Here is a 14,765-nt window from a genome sequence, read left to right as displayed (position 1 = left end):
GGAAGGAGGTTGTTGGCCAAGATCTTGCAATACATGGCCCCATCCATCCTCCCCTCAATACGGTGCAGTCGTCCTGTCCCCTTTGCAGAAAAGCATCCCCAAAGAATGATGTTTCCACCTCCATGCTTCATGATTGGGATGGTGTTCTTGGGGTTGTACTCATCCTTCTTCTTCCTCCAAACACGGCGAGTGGAGTTTAGACCAAAAAGCTCTATTTTTGTCTCATCAAACCACATTACCTTCTCCCATTCCTCCTCTGGATCATCCAGATGGTCATTGGCAAACTTCAGACGGGCCTGGACATGCGCTGGCTTGAGCAGGGGGACCTTGCGTGCGCTGCAGGATTTTAATCCATGACGGCATAGTGTGTTACTAATGGTTTTCTTTGAGACTGTGGTCCCAGCTCTCTTCAGGTCATTGGCCAGGTCCTGCCGTGTAGTTCTGGGCTGATCCCTCACCTTCCTCATGATCATTGATGCCCCACGAGGTGAGATATTGCATGGAGCAATATCCATTTTCTAATAATTGCACCAACAGTTGTTGCCCTCTCACCAAGCTGCTTGCCTATTGTCCTGTAGCCCATCCCAGCCTTGTGCAGGTCTACAATTGTATCCCTGATGTCCTTACACAGCTCTCTCGGCTTGGCCATTGTGGAGAGGTTGGAGTCTGTTTGATTGAGTGTGTGGACAGGTGTCTTTTATACAGGTGATGGGTTCAAATGGGTGCAGTTAATACAGGTACATGAGTGGAGAACAGGAGGGCTTCTTAAAGAAAAACGAACAGGTCTGTGAGAGCCAGAATTCTTACTGGTTGGTAGGTGATCAAATAATTATGTCATGCAATAAAATGCTAATTAATGATTTAAAAATCATACAATATGATTTTCTGGATTTTTGTTTTAGATTCTGTCTCTCACAGTTAAAGTTTACCTATGATAAAGACCTCTTCATGCTTTGTAAGTGGGAAAACCTGCAATATCAGCAGTGTATCAAATACTTGTTAAATACTTTTTAAAAATATGTAGCTGGCATCCAATTCAAAATGGATATGTATTTTTCCAAAAACAATAAACATTTCTCAGTTTCCACATTTGGTATGTGGTCTTTGTACTATGTACAGGGAGCAAATTATTTGCGCATCATTGCATTCTGTTTTCATTCCCAACTTTATGGAAACAGGGTTGTACTATTAAAGGTGAAAATCTGCACTTTAACATGGTCAATTTACAGCTCCGGAAAAGATTCAGAGACCACTGCACCTTTTTCTTTTATTTTCCAAAAAAGTTGAAAAGAAAAGTTTTGAGTGGGGAACAGAAGTGTTCAATTTGCAGTGGTCTCTTAATTTTAACCCTTTTGTTCCTCACTCAAAACCTTCCTTTTCAACTGTTTTGGAAAGGAAAGAAAAAGGTGCAGTGGTCTCTTAATTTCTTTTGGAGCTGTATAACTTGACATCGAATGTCCTGGAATACAGAGACAAAAAAACTAAAAATGAGTCAGTCTAAATACCTCTGCAGTTCACTGTGAAAGGGAATGCTGTTTCCTCCATGGAGGACTAGCAGAGACCGCAAATGTTAAGCATATCATTATCCATATTATTTGTCCTTTGCAGTCAACACACACATATCAAAAATCAAATATTATTGAAAATGTTTCACAATGTGTCACTGTTACTGTAGCCTCCCCTGAATGGAAGTCACATTATTACAAAAGCATGGCTCCTTAGTAAGAGTCCGGGTGTTAAACTGGCCTGCCTGCAGTCCAGACCTGTCACCCATTGAAAACATTTGGCGCATTACGAAACCAAAAATACGACAAAGAAGAACTGTTGAACAGCTGAAATCCTATATCATGCAAAAATTGGAAAATATTTCACTTAAAAAACTACAGCAATGGGTCTCAGTTCCCAAACGCTTAGAGTATTGTTGAATTAAAAGGTAATGCAACACATTTGTAAACATGACCCTGTCATCTGATGAGATCACAAATCTCTTTGCAGTTTTACATTGAGAAATGTTATTCTTAAATTGTTGCACTATTTCCTTGCGCAGTCTTTCACAGACTGCCCAAACACAGAGTATTGTTAAAAGAAGAGGTGATGCAACTCAGTTATAAACATGACCCTGTTGCTGGCATCACATTATATGCATGTATTTTTCCAAAAACAATAACATTTCTTAGTTTCAATATTTGATATGTTGTCTTTGTGCTATTTTCAATTAAATATAGGGATAAATTATTTGCATATCACTGCATTTTGTTTTTATTAGAGCTTTTCGGGGAAAAGGGGTTGTACACCGTTTGTTACTGAGTCAGAGTTAACATACAGAACAACTTTTTCATTGATACAACCAGATATTCAGTGGAGGAATTCACTTATCTTTTCATTGTTTCTCATTCAATCGTTATCTGATCATTCCTACATCAGCTTTTGATTGCATATTCAAATAATGACCATGTGTAAACAATGAAGCAAAATTGCTGTGTCACACTGCTTGTTTGTAAGGCCAAGAGAGAAGGTCCAAAAGAAGTAGCTATTTAGTCAATACAGGAAATACACTAACATTTTAGTTCCTTCAATTTCTCATTGAAGCACTGAGGAAAATGTACACTATGGTGGTTCTGTGTGGCTCAGATACAGCATCTCTCCTCTCTTTCTCAATCAGATGTGGAAACCTTGGACCGTGCCAAAGGTCAACTTGGCTTGACGAATTCTGGCTGTTCCTGTTAAATTCCACCTGGTTGTGTTGCTGATCTTTTTCTGCCTTTGGAGTCCTGGCTGTCCCTATTAAAATTCCACATGGTCATGTTGCTGATCTAGTTTCTGCCTGTCGACTCCTGGCTTTTCCTCTCCGCTGTTCACCTAGTTGTGTTGCCATTCTAGTTTCTTCCTATGGACTCCTGGGTGTTCCTGTCCACTGTTGAAATTCCACATGGTCGGGTTCCGGATCTAGTTTCTGCCTGATGACTCCTGGCTGTTCCTGTTGAAATTCCACCTGGTCGTGTTGCCGATCTAGTTTCTGTCTGTGTACTCTTGACTGTTCCTGTCCACCTGATTGTGTTGTACATCTAGTTTCTGCTTGTGGAGTCCTGGCGGTTCCTGTGTTCCTTGCACCTGATCATGTTGCAGATCTATTTTTTGCCTGTGGAGTCCTTGCTGTTCCTGTGACCATGAGAAAGTGGAGGACTTTGAAGAATGCGAAGGAGAGCTACCTCTGAACACTATGCCTATGAAGAGCCCACCTCATAATTACTCTTGAGGTATAAGTATATTTGACCTGCTGGTCATTTGAATGTTTCAAAATCTTGATGAACAATTTTAATTGTGTTATAACTTTAATATGACATCCAGGGCTTCACATTGGCACCCGCCCACCCACCAATTGTGGGTAGATTCAGGTGTGGTGTGTAACGCAGTAATTTTTAATAGCCACTTTGGCGGGTGGCATTCTATATAACTAGGGTTTTTCCTGCATTCAAATCCTAAAGGCAATACCCTCCCCAAAATCTCGTACCGCTTTCTGTTGGCATGGTAAAAAACATTTTCACTTTTGTTGCCAGCGGTTTAGACATTAATGGCTGTGTGTTGAGGTATTTTGAGGGGACAGCAAATTTACACTGTTATACAAGCTGTACAAAATGTAATTTCCTCAGTGTTGTCACATGAAAAGATATAATCAAATATTTGCAAAAATGTGAGGGGGGTACTCACTTCTGTGAGATACTGTATGTTTGTGTACATAAATATACTTTTTTCCCCAATTGTAATCTCATTGCAATGACAGTGACATTATGAGATACGTCCCTGCAACTCCCATGAGCACTACCTGCATAGTGTTTGATTCTGTTTCATTTATGTTAGGCCTATTGCCTTGCGTGCCAGTGACTGAACAAGTGAACAAAACAGGCTAAGATGTAGCACACCAGTCACATTTTATCAAAGAAAATGTAATTTCCCAACAACAAAATGGTGGCTAGTGAAAATACTAAGTGGCTAGAAGCATTGGAATTACCACTAGCCACAGTCGCTGGTGAGCAAAAAAGTTAATGCCAAGCGCCGATGACATCATACAGTCACCATAAGCAACCTGAGTATACATGAAATAACTGTCTGAGTCAGTGGCGGCTCAAGTCATTGGGGGGCCCTAAACATAATTTGATTGGGGCCCCCTTATGTTGCTTATGCCTAGAACCAACCCTGGTCTGCATCACACCAAACCAGATTTTTCCTGTCAGCTGGGATTCACTGTAGGCCTGCTACTTTACCTCTAAACTGACCGACTCCCTGTTAATATTGATGACCTACTACAGGCTTTTTACTATACATTTTTGAAATAATCCCTCTTAATTATCACTGTTTATTTAATGAAAGTAGCTTTGATGTACCTTCTTTTTTTGTTCTTTGTCCCTTAAACAGCTTAGTGTAATCACATGACAAAAAAGCTAAGGGAAACCAGCAGCCCCACGTTCTCTCCAGCAGCTGTATTATAGATATTTATTCTTTGGGCTACATGTTGAAAAGATATTGAGCAATGACCTGCTGACATTTTGTGAATATCCACATGGTACAGAAAATCCCCTTTCATTTCATTATTCTACTGCAGTAAGTTAAGTGTTGTTATTACATTCAAAATGTATTTAGAAACAAGTTACAACACAACGGTTGTGTTACAGGGAAGCTGACTTTTGATGTAGACAATATCGTTGAGAGAACTGGTCTGGTTTATCTGGACCCATGGAGGGGTGTATGAAAGCCACAGACTCAAATTCCACCCAGTTTAGTAGTCACACATTAACTTCCATCGATTTGTTTCTGAGAATCAACTGGGGGTCGTTGCATCTTGGGGAATGAACCAGTAGTCATAGTTTTCAGGTGACTGATAAGCTACTGCAGAACTGAATCTCCACACTTCCCCATGCAGGTTGGATAAGCAGAAAATTGTCATAGGTCTTTAAGATACAAAACTGAAATAATAATCAATATTTCAAAATGCCCAGTGTCAACCTCTTGTGCTTCAGCCTCCCCTAATCTTGTGCGGCTAATATTGTCTTTATTCGGCTGACACTGTTACATTAGAAAATCCAGTCGACAATAAATGTACCCCAAGTGAGTATATACTGGTGTTTGGTTTTCCATTTTGGTTAGTACAATTCTTAACAAAAACAACACCATGAAGATGAAGAACCATTCAAAGTAAATCCAGAATCAGCAGGAACCAGGGGTAGGATATAAGAACATTTCCAAAGCATTGAAAATCCCCCAGAGAACAGTACAGTCCATTATTAAAAAATTCTTAGAATATCACTGTGAACCAGACTAGCACAGGCTCACCAAAATGGATTATCCAGGTGAGGAGTGCACTTCTCCCTGAGGCCAACAAGAGGCCTATAGCAACTCTAGGAGTCAGTCTTCTACAGCTGAGCTACTTTAATAATAGCCTGGCAGCTTCACAAAATTGACATTCATGGGAGTGGCATAAAGAAAGCCATTGTTGAAGACATCCCACATCAAAGTTTATTAAGAGTTTGCCAGACGACAATGGTAGACTATGACTAAAGCCCAGACCTCAATCCAATTGAGAATGTGGAAATTGTTGAAAATTGTTGAAAGGCCCCAATAAAACCTGATGGAGCTCAAACATTTTTGCAAAGAACAGGCAAAATTGCAGTATCCAGGGGGTGAATACATTTGAGAACAATTATATAAAACTAGGGGAAGAATAGGATGCCCATCACATCCTGCACAGAAAGGAACCAGAGTCAACCACTACACCGCTTTGATCAACTGCAGATACCATGCTTTCAACTGACCTTCGCCCTCACAGGTGTTCCAGAACTGGGGGTAATGAGGTCAACAACAGTTGAAAGGTAAGCAGAATCAATAACAGAAGTACACGTTTAAATTCTGACTCGACACAATGACTTACCTCATCCAGCAGACCTGACATTTAAATTAGATATGGATCCAATCAAATCATGCGTTCTGGTGATCTACATATCACCTAGCCCAGATTACTAAATGCTTTTTTAAGAATGGATTTCAGCTGTGAGTTTTGGTAGAGATAACACATGAATTATTATTTTTAAATCAGGCAAATAAACAACACTATCATATAACTGCATAATCAGAATGTGCTCACGTGTCGATTTACACTTAAACATGGCTAGAGATTACCCTGCCAATACTACCAGATGTAATTAACACAATGAAATCTATAAGACTCCATGTTAAATTGTGCATTCTCACCACCAGCTTGATACAGTTGGGAGTATCAACTAAACGGAAAACTTGGTAAATCTTGTGAAATCTAAACTGTGGGTCAACATTAGATTGTTGATATTGGGAATGGCCCCAATCATCAACTACTTGCTACCTTCCCTCCCATCTGACTAGACTAGATATGTTGTAACAGCTACCTCTAACACTTTTCTAGAAAGATCATCGGGGGGGCGGGGGTTGTTGTGCAAGTCATTTTAGAGGTCAATTTGGATTCCTTTCAGACCATTTTCAAAGCATCATCACCAACACTCATTCTGTGGTTCTGGTAACAAACACTGCAGATACAGAACATGGTAGATATGGAATGTTATGTTGAAAGAAACTGCCAAAACCTCCGGTGTTTTGGTGGTGGCTCTATCTTAAGGAAAACATGACGCAAATAACATCCTGTGTGTGCTTTTATGTTTGGATCATAAAAATAAAGGAATAGAAGAAATAGGCCAAGTTTCCCTTTGTTTTGATGATTATATTTCAGCATCAGCATTTTTTCTTGGAAATGGGGAAGCATATAAAAAAACATAAAGAAAAAAAAGATACTAAATTATCAATCGCTACACCACCTCTGTACAGTGCAGGTTGACAGTTGAGGATGAATCCACCCCCCCCCCCCCCCCCCACCCAAAAAACATTTCAATGGCCCTCCACCACTCTCCATTGCATTCTTCAAAGTCACCCACTTTCTCATGGTCACTAAATTTGACCAAACAGAGCAAAGGGTAGAGAGTTCTGGCAATGGGTGTGAATGACTCAAAACTGAAATATTAAGAACTTGAAACAAATCTCAGACATTTTAAATCCTTTTTCAGTGATAAAGGTCTTAATTCTTCCAGAGCCAACTCTAATCATTATTGGGACACCAGCTTATTTCTAACTCTAACTAATGTATTCTACTCCGATTGGTTTATTACCGCAAAATAAAGCTAAAATCAGAATAGAACGCATTCGGTTATTGACGATGAACAACAATGCCCACTACCAAAAGTACACAGGCCATTCACTTCCTCCCAGTGGAATGATGGGTAATTGAGTCCATCCACTAATTGATGTTGCCAAACAAGGGCATGGTCTAATCTCCACAATAACAAAAAGTCAGGGGTCACGGCCTGTAAACGTCTTCTTGGGGGCGGGGGGGGACACCGGTGGTAAGGGTGTGGTCTGAAAAAATAAAAGGTGGGGCTTAGTTCCTCTCCTGCACAAATACAGTCTCCTGTGGACACAGCCCTGCCTCTTGCAGAGTGATGTCATAGTCCAAGTGCGCAAGCTTTCGCCGGGGGAAGTTGGTGACAAGTTCGAAGCGTTCGTTGGGGTAACCCTTTGACTGGACATGCCTCACCAGAGCCTGAAAGGGATGAAGGACACGGGGAAAAAAAGTAAACGGGTCAGGGTAAGGCTTCCCTCAGTACTGTTACGACTGATGATAATGTTCAGCTGGCAAGAATGTTCAGTGTCTATTTATTGTTAATCTTATCCCCTTTTGTGTTTGTAAACTTCAATTCTGAAACTGCCTGTATATTTGCACTGTAGAAATTAGAAATTACATATGATTCCACGCTTACCAAATAAGAGAGAACAACAAAAAAGTTGACCTTGACTGCTACTTTATAATCAGTAACAGACATGCTGATATTTTTTACTTTAAACCAGGCAGACTACAAGACCAAATGTGGACACCTACTCATTGAACATCACCATTTCACAGGGACTATGGAGCCCAAACCATGGATTCAGGCAGGTATCATTCTGCTGGCATCTGCCAAACCCAGGTTGCTCCTGTGTTTCATCCTGAAACAGCTGAATCCAGTAAATTGGAGGCATGTCCACATACTTTGGGCCACATAGTTTAAGTTGAATGGAGGACACATTCTCATGTACATCAAGGACCTGAGAGGATTCAGGGTTAACGTCAAGAATATTTGTCATGTGCCAATGCTCCTAGGTGACCTGCCACTCCTTAAAAATGTGTTCTAAATTAGGGTTTTAGTGTGCTAATGCAACAGGAGGGATGCAATATATTAATTATTTCTGTTTGTGTCTTTGTTTTGTATGTTCTGAAATAAGTCTAGATTGAACATAACCTTGAACAAAACATTTACATGGATTGTTAATGTGGGCATTTAATTTTGCCCATGCGTTGAATTCTTACCATTAGCTTGGCTTTGGATGACAGGGCGATCTGCTCTCTTTGTCCATCTGGGTAGCGCAGCATCACTCTGGCCTTGGGACCTGGAGAGACCATACAGGAAGAATGCAGTCGAGTTTGGAAAGGATGACAACAGAATCGTGGCACATGGGTTACATTTTCATTTACACAGTCATTTGTGTCCAGTGGGGGTGGAAACAATTAGGTCATTTACACAAGGTGTCAGAATGTCAAAAACCAAAATGACTATTTAGATGATGGTAATTATTCTAAACAGAATAGAGTTAGCCTGCAACACGGTTGAGCAGCATCGCCTTGTACAGCCAGAAAAACAAACTACCGCTCCCATTCAGCCTAACTGAGGAGTTCATGGTCACCCAAACAAGAGAGGTGCTGCAATATAAAGACTCCACTGACACCAGAGTCTTCCAGGCAGGCATTGAAGTGAAGGCTGGGAGGAAGTGGAGGGACCAGGCAGAATTACGAATGCCACACAGTGTTCTGGTTGGATGTGCCAAGCTCGGCAGCATTCTAAGATCTTGCTCCGAAAAGGCCAGAGGCAAACATAAACGTAATCGGGTCCAACAGGAAGTGGAAGCATGAGTGGAGGAAGTTTACTCCAGCAGGATGGTTGGGATGCAGCAACAGGGCGCGTAGACCAGATGGGAAGACCGAATAGAGGAGGCGTATGAGTGGAAGAGCGCCAAATATCAGTGCTGGAAGCAGGGATGGCTGGCGCAGTGCTTCCCGGAGGTGGGCTGCGGAGGTTGTGCCAGCCAGTCTTATTTCAGGGCCCTCAAGCTCCTTAGCATCACAGGTCAGCACAGTAGAAAAGGCATAAAAAATACCACAAGGAGGCAGAGATGGCTCCCACAGGCTACTTGGACACAAGCTAGGGCTTGATCAACCCTGGCTGGGTCGCCTGGGCAAGAATGTATGACTGCTGAAAGACCCAAAACACCCGATGATTTGTCCAAGTGCATCGTAAGATGTATTTAATACCAAAACAAAAACTAAATATCTACGTAAAATATGTAGAATGGTGTTCTTAGCTAAATGAATGTTGTGCAGCTTAAGTTATTTAAACTTTTCCTTCACATTTAACAGCTGAATTTACAGTATTTTAATGTTTTTTGGTGAAAAGCCAGATAAGGGAAACAATTACCATTGTCATCAAGCAAATCGAGGTCAGCTGTTTCCGTCCTATCAGATCTGGAGCTTTGGGCCGCTGAGGTACGATGGTTCTCCCCAGAACGGTGCTCCGACTCGGGGTCGGACTGGGATCGCGCAGGGGCGGCTGCCGGGGGCTCCAGGTGGTTCTTTTTGCTCTCCTCTTTTCTGTGGCTGTTCTCTTTGTGTGGTGACTTCCTGTGGCGGGCGGGGGGGCTGTCCGGACGTGGGGGGGGTTGTGGGGCTGCAGCGGCAGACGTAGGAGGGGCTGGTCCCGGAGGGGTGTGTCCGCCTGCAGAGCAGGAGCTGCCCTCGCGATGTTCTGTTGTCTCGTTGTCTGAACCGTCGACCGAGATGAGGCCCTCGCTATCAGAGAAGGGCTCTGCGTCCGAGCCTCCCTCAGAGTCTGCGTCTACAGAGTGGGGGGAGTTGGGGAGCTCGGGGGCAGAAGAGGACTCATAGTGGGTCTCTTGTAGGGAGGCTCGAATGGCCGCCTCCAACTGGCTGTCCTCACTGGCATCAATCAGACTCTCCTGAGATACAGGGAAAAAGAGAGGCACGATTTGTGACCTGTTGCCATAAAACTGAAACTATTTGTACAATACCAGGACACTGTTCATAGCCCACTTCCGTAATTTGTTTTGGCAATGTACAAACAAATATTTCCAATGCCAATAAAGCCCTTTAAAGTGATCAGAGAGGCAGAAGGACAGAGAGTGAATGAATAAGAGAACAAAACAATATTAAGTGGGAATCAAGTTTCTTTAATGACTCACGGAGCGAGCACGTTTCGCGGGTGGCGGGTGGCTGGATGCCGGGCCGTCAAGCTGGCCGTGTTCTGTCAGGAAACCCGTCACTTGCTCCAGAAACGACGCCACGTCCAACTGGTTCCACTCAACCATCTTCTGACCTGACAGTAAAACGCGAACATCGTCACAGGGCTGTAAAGTGCCTCTATTTTACCCCAAAATGCACTGAAAAAGTTTGCTGTGCGACCTAAAACTCTGCCGTATGACCAGTGTGCCTAAAAAGAATTAAAAAAAAAAGAAAAACAACAACAATAAAGGACTCTAGCATAAAACATTTCTTTGTGCAACAAGGCCCCACACACTGCTTGTGAAAAAGTTCTCAGTGAATCACTAATTCACTGCCGTAAAGACTTGCCAAACACACGTTAGTATCTGGTCTCACCTGTGCGAGGGTCCAAAATGGAGATGTAGGGGAACTTGTTGAGCTTGTAGAACTGGATATATCTTTGTCCCTCTTCACTGTCATGGTAAACCTGCCCCACACACATATGCAGCAGGTCAGCATCCACGAACACACGTCTAGGGCGTACAGCACGCACGTGACTGTTTTAGGTCACTGACAGCACACGTGTGTGTGACTCAAAAAAAAAGAAAAAGTTACACTGTACCAGAAGACAATATTGTGACAATATTGCAGTACACGTCCATCTCAGTCCGCCAGAAAACCACGTACCTGCCAGAATATAAAGTGCTCCCTGATGATGGTCCGGACAGCATCGTTGCTCCACACGTCCCGGTTCAGACACTGGCAGGCGAAGTCCTGCACGTTTTGGATGTTGATCATCAACCACTTGTTCTCTAGCTGACCACAGTCTTTTGCCTAGAGAACAGACAGAGTGAGGGAAGGGCCTGAAGTTTATGACCTGCATGTCAAAAGCTCCATAAATCATTGCAGTAGTGCTTTTCCTATTCTGTGGTGGGAGGGGGTCCTCACCGTCTCAAAGCTTCCTTTGTGCATGAGCTCGACGGGGGGCCGGAACAGGTCCGCCAGGGTGCTGAGTTTCTTGTCCACTGCACTGCCGTTTCTCAGCTCCTGCTCTTGGCGGACTACAGGGGAGGTCGGAGTAGTTGTCAGAATTTACGCTACCCTCCGAACAAAGTGTTGGGTGTACTGTATATAGCATATTCTTGGTGCTTTTGTTTCTTATTTTAACCATGTTTTTTCCCCAATTTTGTTTCCACAGCGGCAACTCCCAGCACACTGAACAGTCGACGTTGAGATATTTGCAGGGCTGCGACAACTAATCTACATGGTTGATTATTTGAAAAGGTTCAATTATCAGTTAGTTAGGTCTATGCGGGAAGCAGCAAAAAAAAGAAAACTAACATAGCTATATCCGTGGAAAGACATAACTATTGTGCAATTTACATTAAAGTCTTAAAAAGACTGCTTCTAGAAACATTCACAAAGCCAAATTTGCATGGCAAGGGAGCAAAAGTGATGCATGCACACCTAAGAGAACACAAAAGCCATTAAGTTTTGAATAGAGCATTGTGAAAGAAGAACTTAAAACAGGTGATTATTTATTTTATTAAATTAAACACTTCCATTAAGAGCTGAGATACGTTTTTTTTCTATATAAGATTGATATAAGTATAAATAGTAATCTATTATCAAAATAGTTGTTAGTTGCAGCCACAGGTAACTTTACTCCAAAGCACATCCAATGCCATTCCGGTTCTTAGTATCCTGCACACTCAACTAGAAACTCTACATCGGAATCCTTACATGTCAGAAGGAAAGGTATGTTTTCTAAGTTCTGACCTAGGCCTATTTTCCTGTATTCTAGCACACTTTAACAGTCTGTGATTTGAAAATGTTGAGTTTTAAAATCTAACTAGCCACCTGGCCTCTTATTAAATTATGTAGTGTGTCTTTATATGGAAGAAATACACCCGTAAATGTTGACTAATTAATTGTTTGAAGCAGACCGACATGCAGACACAGGGTGTTTGTTTGGCTACTCACTGGTTTCTGTTTGGAAGTCCCTAAAACCGTCAAATATGGATCGGGCAGGTCTTCTCCGCTTTGGCGCTGCGAGAGGGATGGATGGAGAGAGAGACTGTAAAATGGAGTGAGGCTGATAAAGGGGGCAGATGGGATCTCCATTGACATGCATTAGGATGTTTTAGTGAAGTCAGCCAAATTAGTGTTGCACTGAAGTAATGTCACTGTACCTCCAAACATAGGCTCTGGTTCCACCAATATGTCCTGCTTCTGAGGAATGGGTGCCCGTACTTCCTCACTGCAAAAAAAGTGCAGACCTATTGTTTACTTAATGTGCTCCAGATTAAAAACAATGTGTCTAAGATTAGCTAAGCATGGGTTTGTTTAATCTCTGAAGCGTGCTATACTGGTTGGTGTAGTGGACCAGGTAAATTTTCTCACTCTGTGGGGGGCGCTCTACTGCTGGAGGGCCCTGCTGAACTGGAGCTGGTGCTGGGCTCCTCTGCGATGCCCCCTCCATCCAGGAACATGGTTACTGCCATTTCTAGATTGTTGTTGCATGCTTCTAGCATATGCTTACCCACACTCTCTGTAGCACCTGATAGAAGTTAGTAAAATACATTGAGAACACACACACACAAAAAGGAAAATAAAGTAAATTGTGTTTTCAAATCATGTTTATGCAATAAATAACAAGAACTAAATTATGAATAAATTCTGTTGAACCCAATCGGGACTCGCCCAAAACTAAACCTAGACTAGACTCATATGCGCATGCGTGGTTGTTAGAGCAACACGTACTGAAACAAGGATAATAGCACCTTCACTGTAAAAGTTTCATCTCCGTGCATGGTAATCAGCAACTGCTTTAAATTATGTGCGCATGATGGTTAGGGGTTTATTACGTTTACTGCGCATGTCTGTTTCACTTTCATTCCGTGTTCTCTGTAGAGAACATGAATGATGTGACCACACAAAAAAAATGGATGGACTTGTCCAAAATGCCATCTAAATAGTTGTTAACAAAGCACCATTCAACCACTGTTTTAGACGTGAAAACTTTGTTACGGTAACGTTAGCAGAGACATGGTGTTGTACTTCCGATCGCTTGAACATGACAGGCGGGAGATGTTTCAGCCACCATTGCTTCATAAGGTGGAGCCTAGCCTAGGTTAGCTCGACTAGAGAAAAAAAATTTGCACCCACGTCCATTCCCCCAAAAATATGCTCATAATGTGGCTAGTTATTGGTCCTACCTACAGATAGTCATAATTACTTAAGGGTAACTCTAGAACAAAATCTTTAAGGCTGGCATCTTGCCAATACAAATCTTTCCTTTGGATCATTTTATGTTTAAAAGTTAGATGTTCCATTCTGGTGACTACACACACTTGACGGTTGTTAGCTTGCTAGCAAGCTCCACTCCAGTTATTTTCCCCTTGTGTGACAGAGGGGGCAGTAAGCACTTGATGCCCCGTCTGAGTTTCCTGCGCAGCTTTTTGTGATGCTTGGGTAACATTACTCCTTTTGGAAGTCAGTAATCAAACATTACCATTGCAAGAACAAAAGAAAACACCAATCTTACCTGTAATCGCTGTGAACTGTTGTATTAACCCATTCACACCCGGAGCTGATGCATCCCCGAGCGCCGCCATCTTACGCCACCAACAACAACACAAATGTTGCGCGTGCGTATTGCCGTTCTGTACTCGCGAGGTTTGCCTCGATGCTTGCGTCACGCGAAGATTCGTAATGAAATGTGGGTAATGTATTTCACTGCTTATCTCAGGTTTGTCTATATCGCCTGGTTTGAGTTCATGATGGGGAGTTCGACTCACTTTACTGATCCGGATCTTTTTGAATCGTTCACTGAAAAGAACGAATCCGACTCATTTCGTTCATTTGAGTCATTTTCCAATACCATTCAATTGTATTTTGTTTCAGGATTTAAATTGTTTGATAAAATACAAATTAAATATATTAATTTGAAGACTGAAGTGACTCTAAAAATAGTTTTAAATGTTTTGGTTACAGTCAAGAATGAGACACTGGTGGTTTAGAAAACTGCTGTGTGCAGTTATACTACAGACACATGCATAAATACACATGCACAGTCATACTCACTATGCCTGCCATGGTCAGTTTTTCTTTGAGAAACTATTGCTTGGTTATATGTGATAAACCATATAATATCCTTTGACTTGCACTGTTCAATTTAACAGCATTGTTCTAGAAAGTAGAAATCAGTAACTGGAAGTGTAGAATTTTCTATAACCTGTTGCAAAAAGGTGGCAAGTTTAAATTTGCATCATGTAAAGGTCAGGTCAACATCTGTTTATAGAAATATAATTTTTCCGGGGGTGCCTGGAACAAGCACATGTTTAATTCTAGAGTAATGACGTGTTTGTGGCCTTAAAACATT

At 42.0% G+C, this 14,765-nt stretch overlaps 1 protein-coding gene and 1 long non-coding RNA gene across 3 annotated transcripts; one reads left to right on the top strand and one right to left on the bottom strand.

Annotated features, from left to right (window-relative positions):
* Window positions 1-6,883: 6,883 nt before the first annotated feature.
* Window positions 6,884-14,119, bottom strand: ubxn7 (UBX domain protein 7). 2 transcript variants are annotated; one of them, XM_013139072.4, is made up of 11 exons: window positions 13,929-14,119; window positions 12,785-12,941; window positions 12,574-12,641; window positions 12,365-12,430; window positions 11,330-11,442; window positions 11,069-11,215; window positions 10,778-10,868; window positions 10,363-10,496; window positions 9,582-10,119; window positions 8,420-8,499; window positions 6,884-7,615 (listed from the first exon to the last, which is right to left on the bottom strand). In XM_013139072.4, the coding sequence occupies exons 1-11, from the start codon at window positions 13,996-13,998 to the stop codon at window positions 7,454-7,456; spliced, it is 1,626 nt and encodes a 541-aa protein (XP_012994526.3). In that variant the 5' UTR covers window positions 13,999-14,119; the 3' UTR covers window positions 6,884-7,453. The 2 variants fall into 2 exon arrangements, with proteins under 2 accessions (XP_012994526.3, XP_019901121.3); XM_020045562.3 differs by having other exon boundaries at window positions 12,365-12,458; window positions 13,929-14,034.
* Window positions 7,580-11,663, top strand: LOC117594258. Its single transcript, XR_004575612.1, has 4 exons — window positions 7,580-7,660; window positions 7,925-8,008; window positions 9,627-9,729; window positions 11,580-11,663. It is a non-coding gene; the product is annotated as an uncharacterized LOC117594258 (long non-coding RNA).
* Window positions 14,120-14,765: the final 646 nt, after the last annotated feature.

Source organism: Esox lucius, chromosome 3 (genome assembly GCF_011004845.1).
Source record: "Esox lucius isolate fEsoLuc1 chromosome 3, fEsoLuc1.pri, whole genome shotgun sequence".
In the NCBI taxonomy this organism is placed as follows: Eukaryota; Metazoa; Chordata; class Actinopteri; order Esociformes; family Esocidae; genus Esox; species Esox lucius.
The sequence above is the reverse complement of the archived record's forward strand: the minus strand, read 5'-3'. Positions and strand labels throughout refer to the sequence as shown.

Excerpts from the sequence above, each read along its gene's own strand:
- ubxn7 (XM_013139072.4), bottom strand. The coding sequence starts at position 13,998 with ATGGCGGCGCTCGGGGATGCATCAGCTCCGGGTGTGAATGGGTTAATA. Across the intron at positions 12,431-12,573 it reads ACCAGAGCCTATGTTTGGAG|CGCCAAAGCGGAGAAGACCT; the intron begins GTACAGTGACAT and ends TCCCTCTCGCAG. Across the intron at positions 11,443-12,364 it reads GGACTTCCAAACAGAAACCA|TCCGCCAAGAGCAGGAGCTG; the intron begins GTGAGTAGCCAA and ends CCTCCCCTGTAG.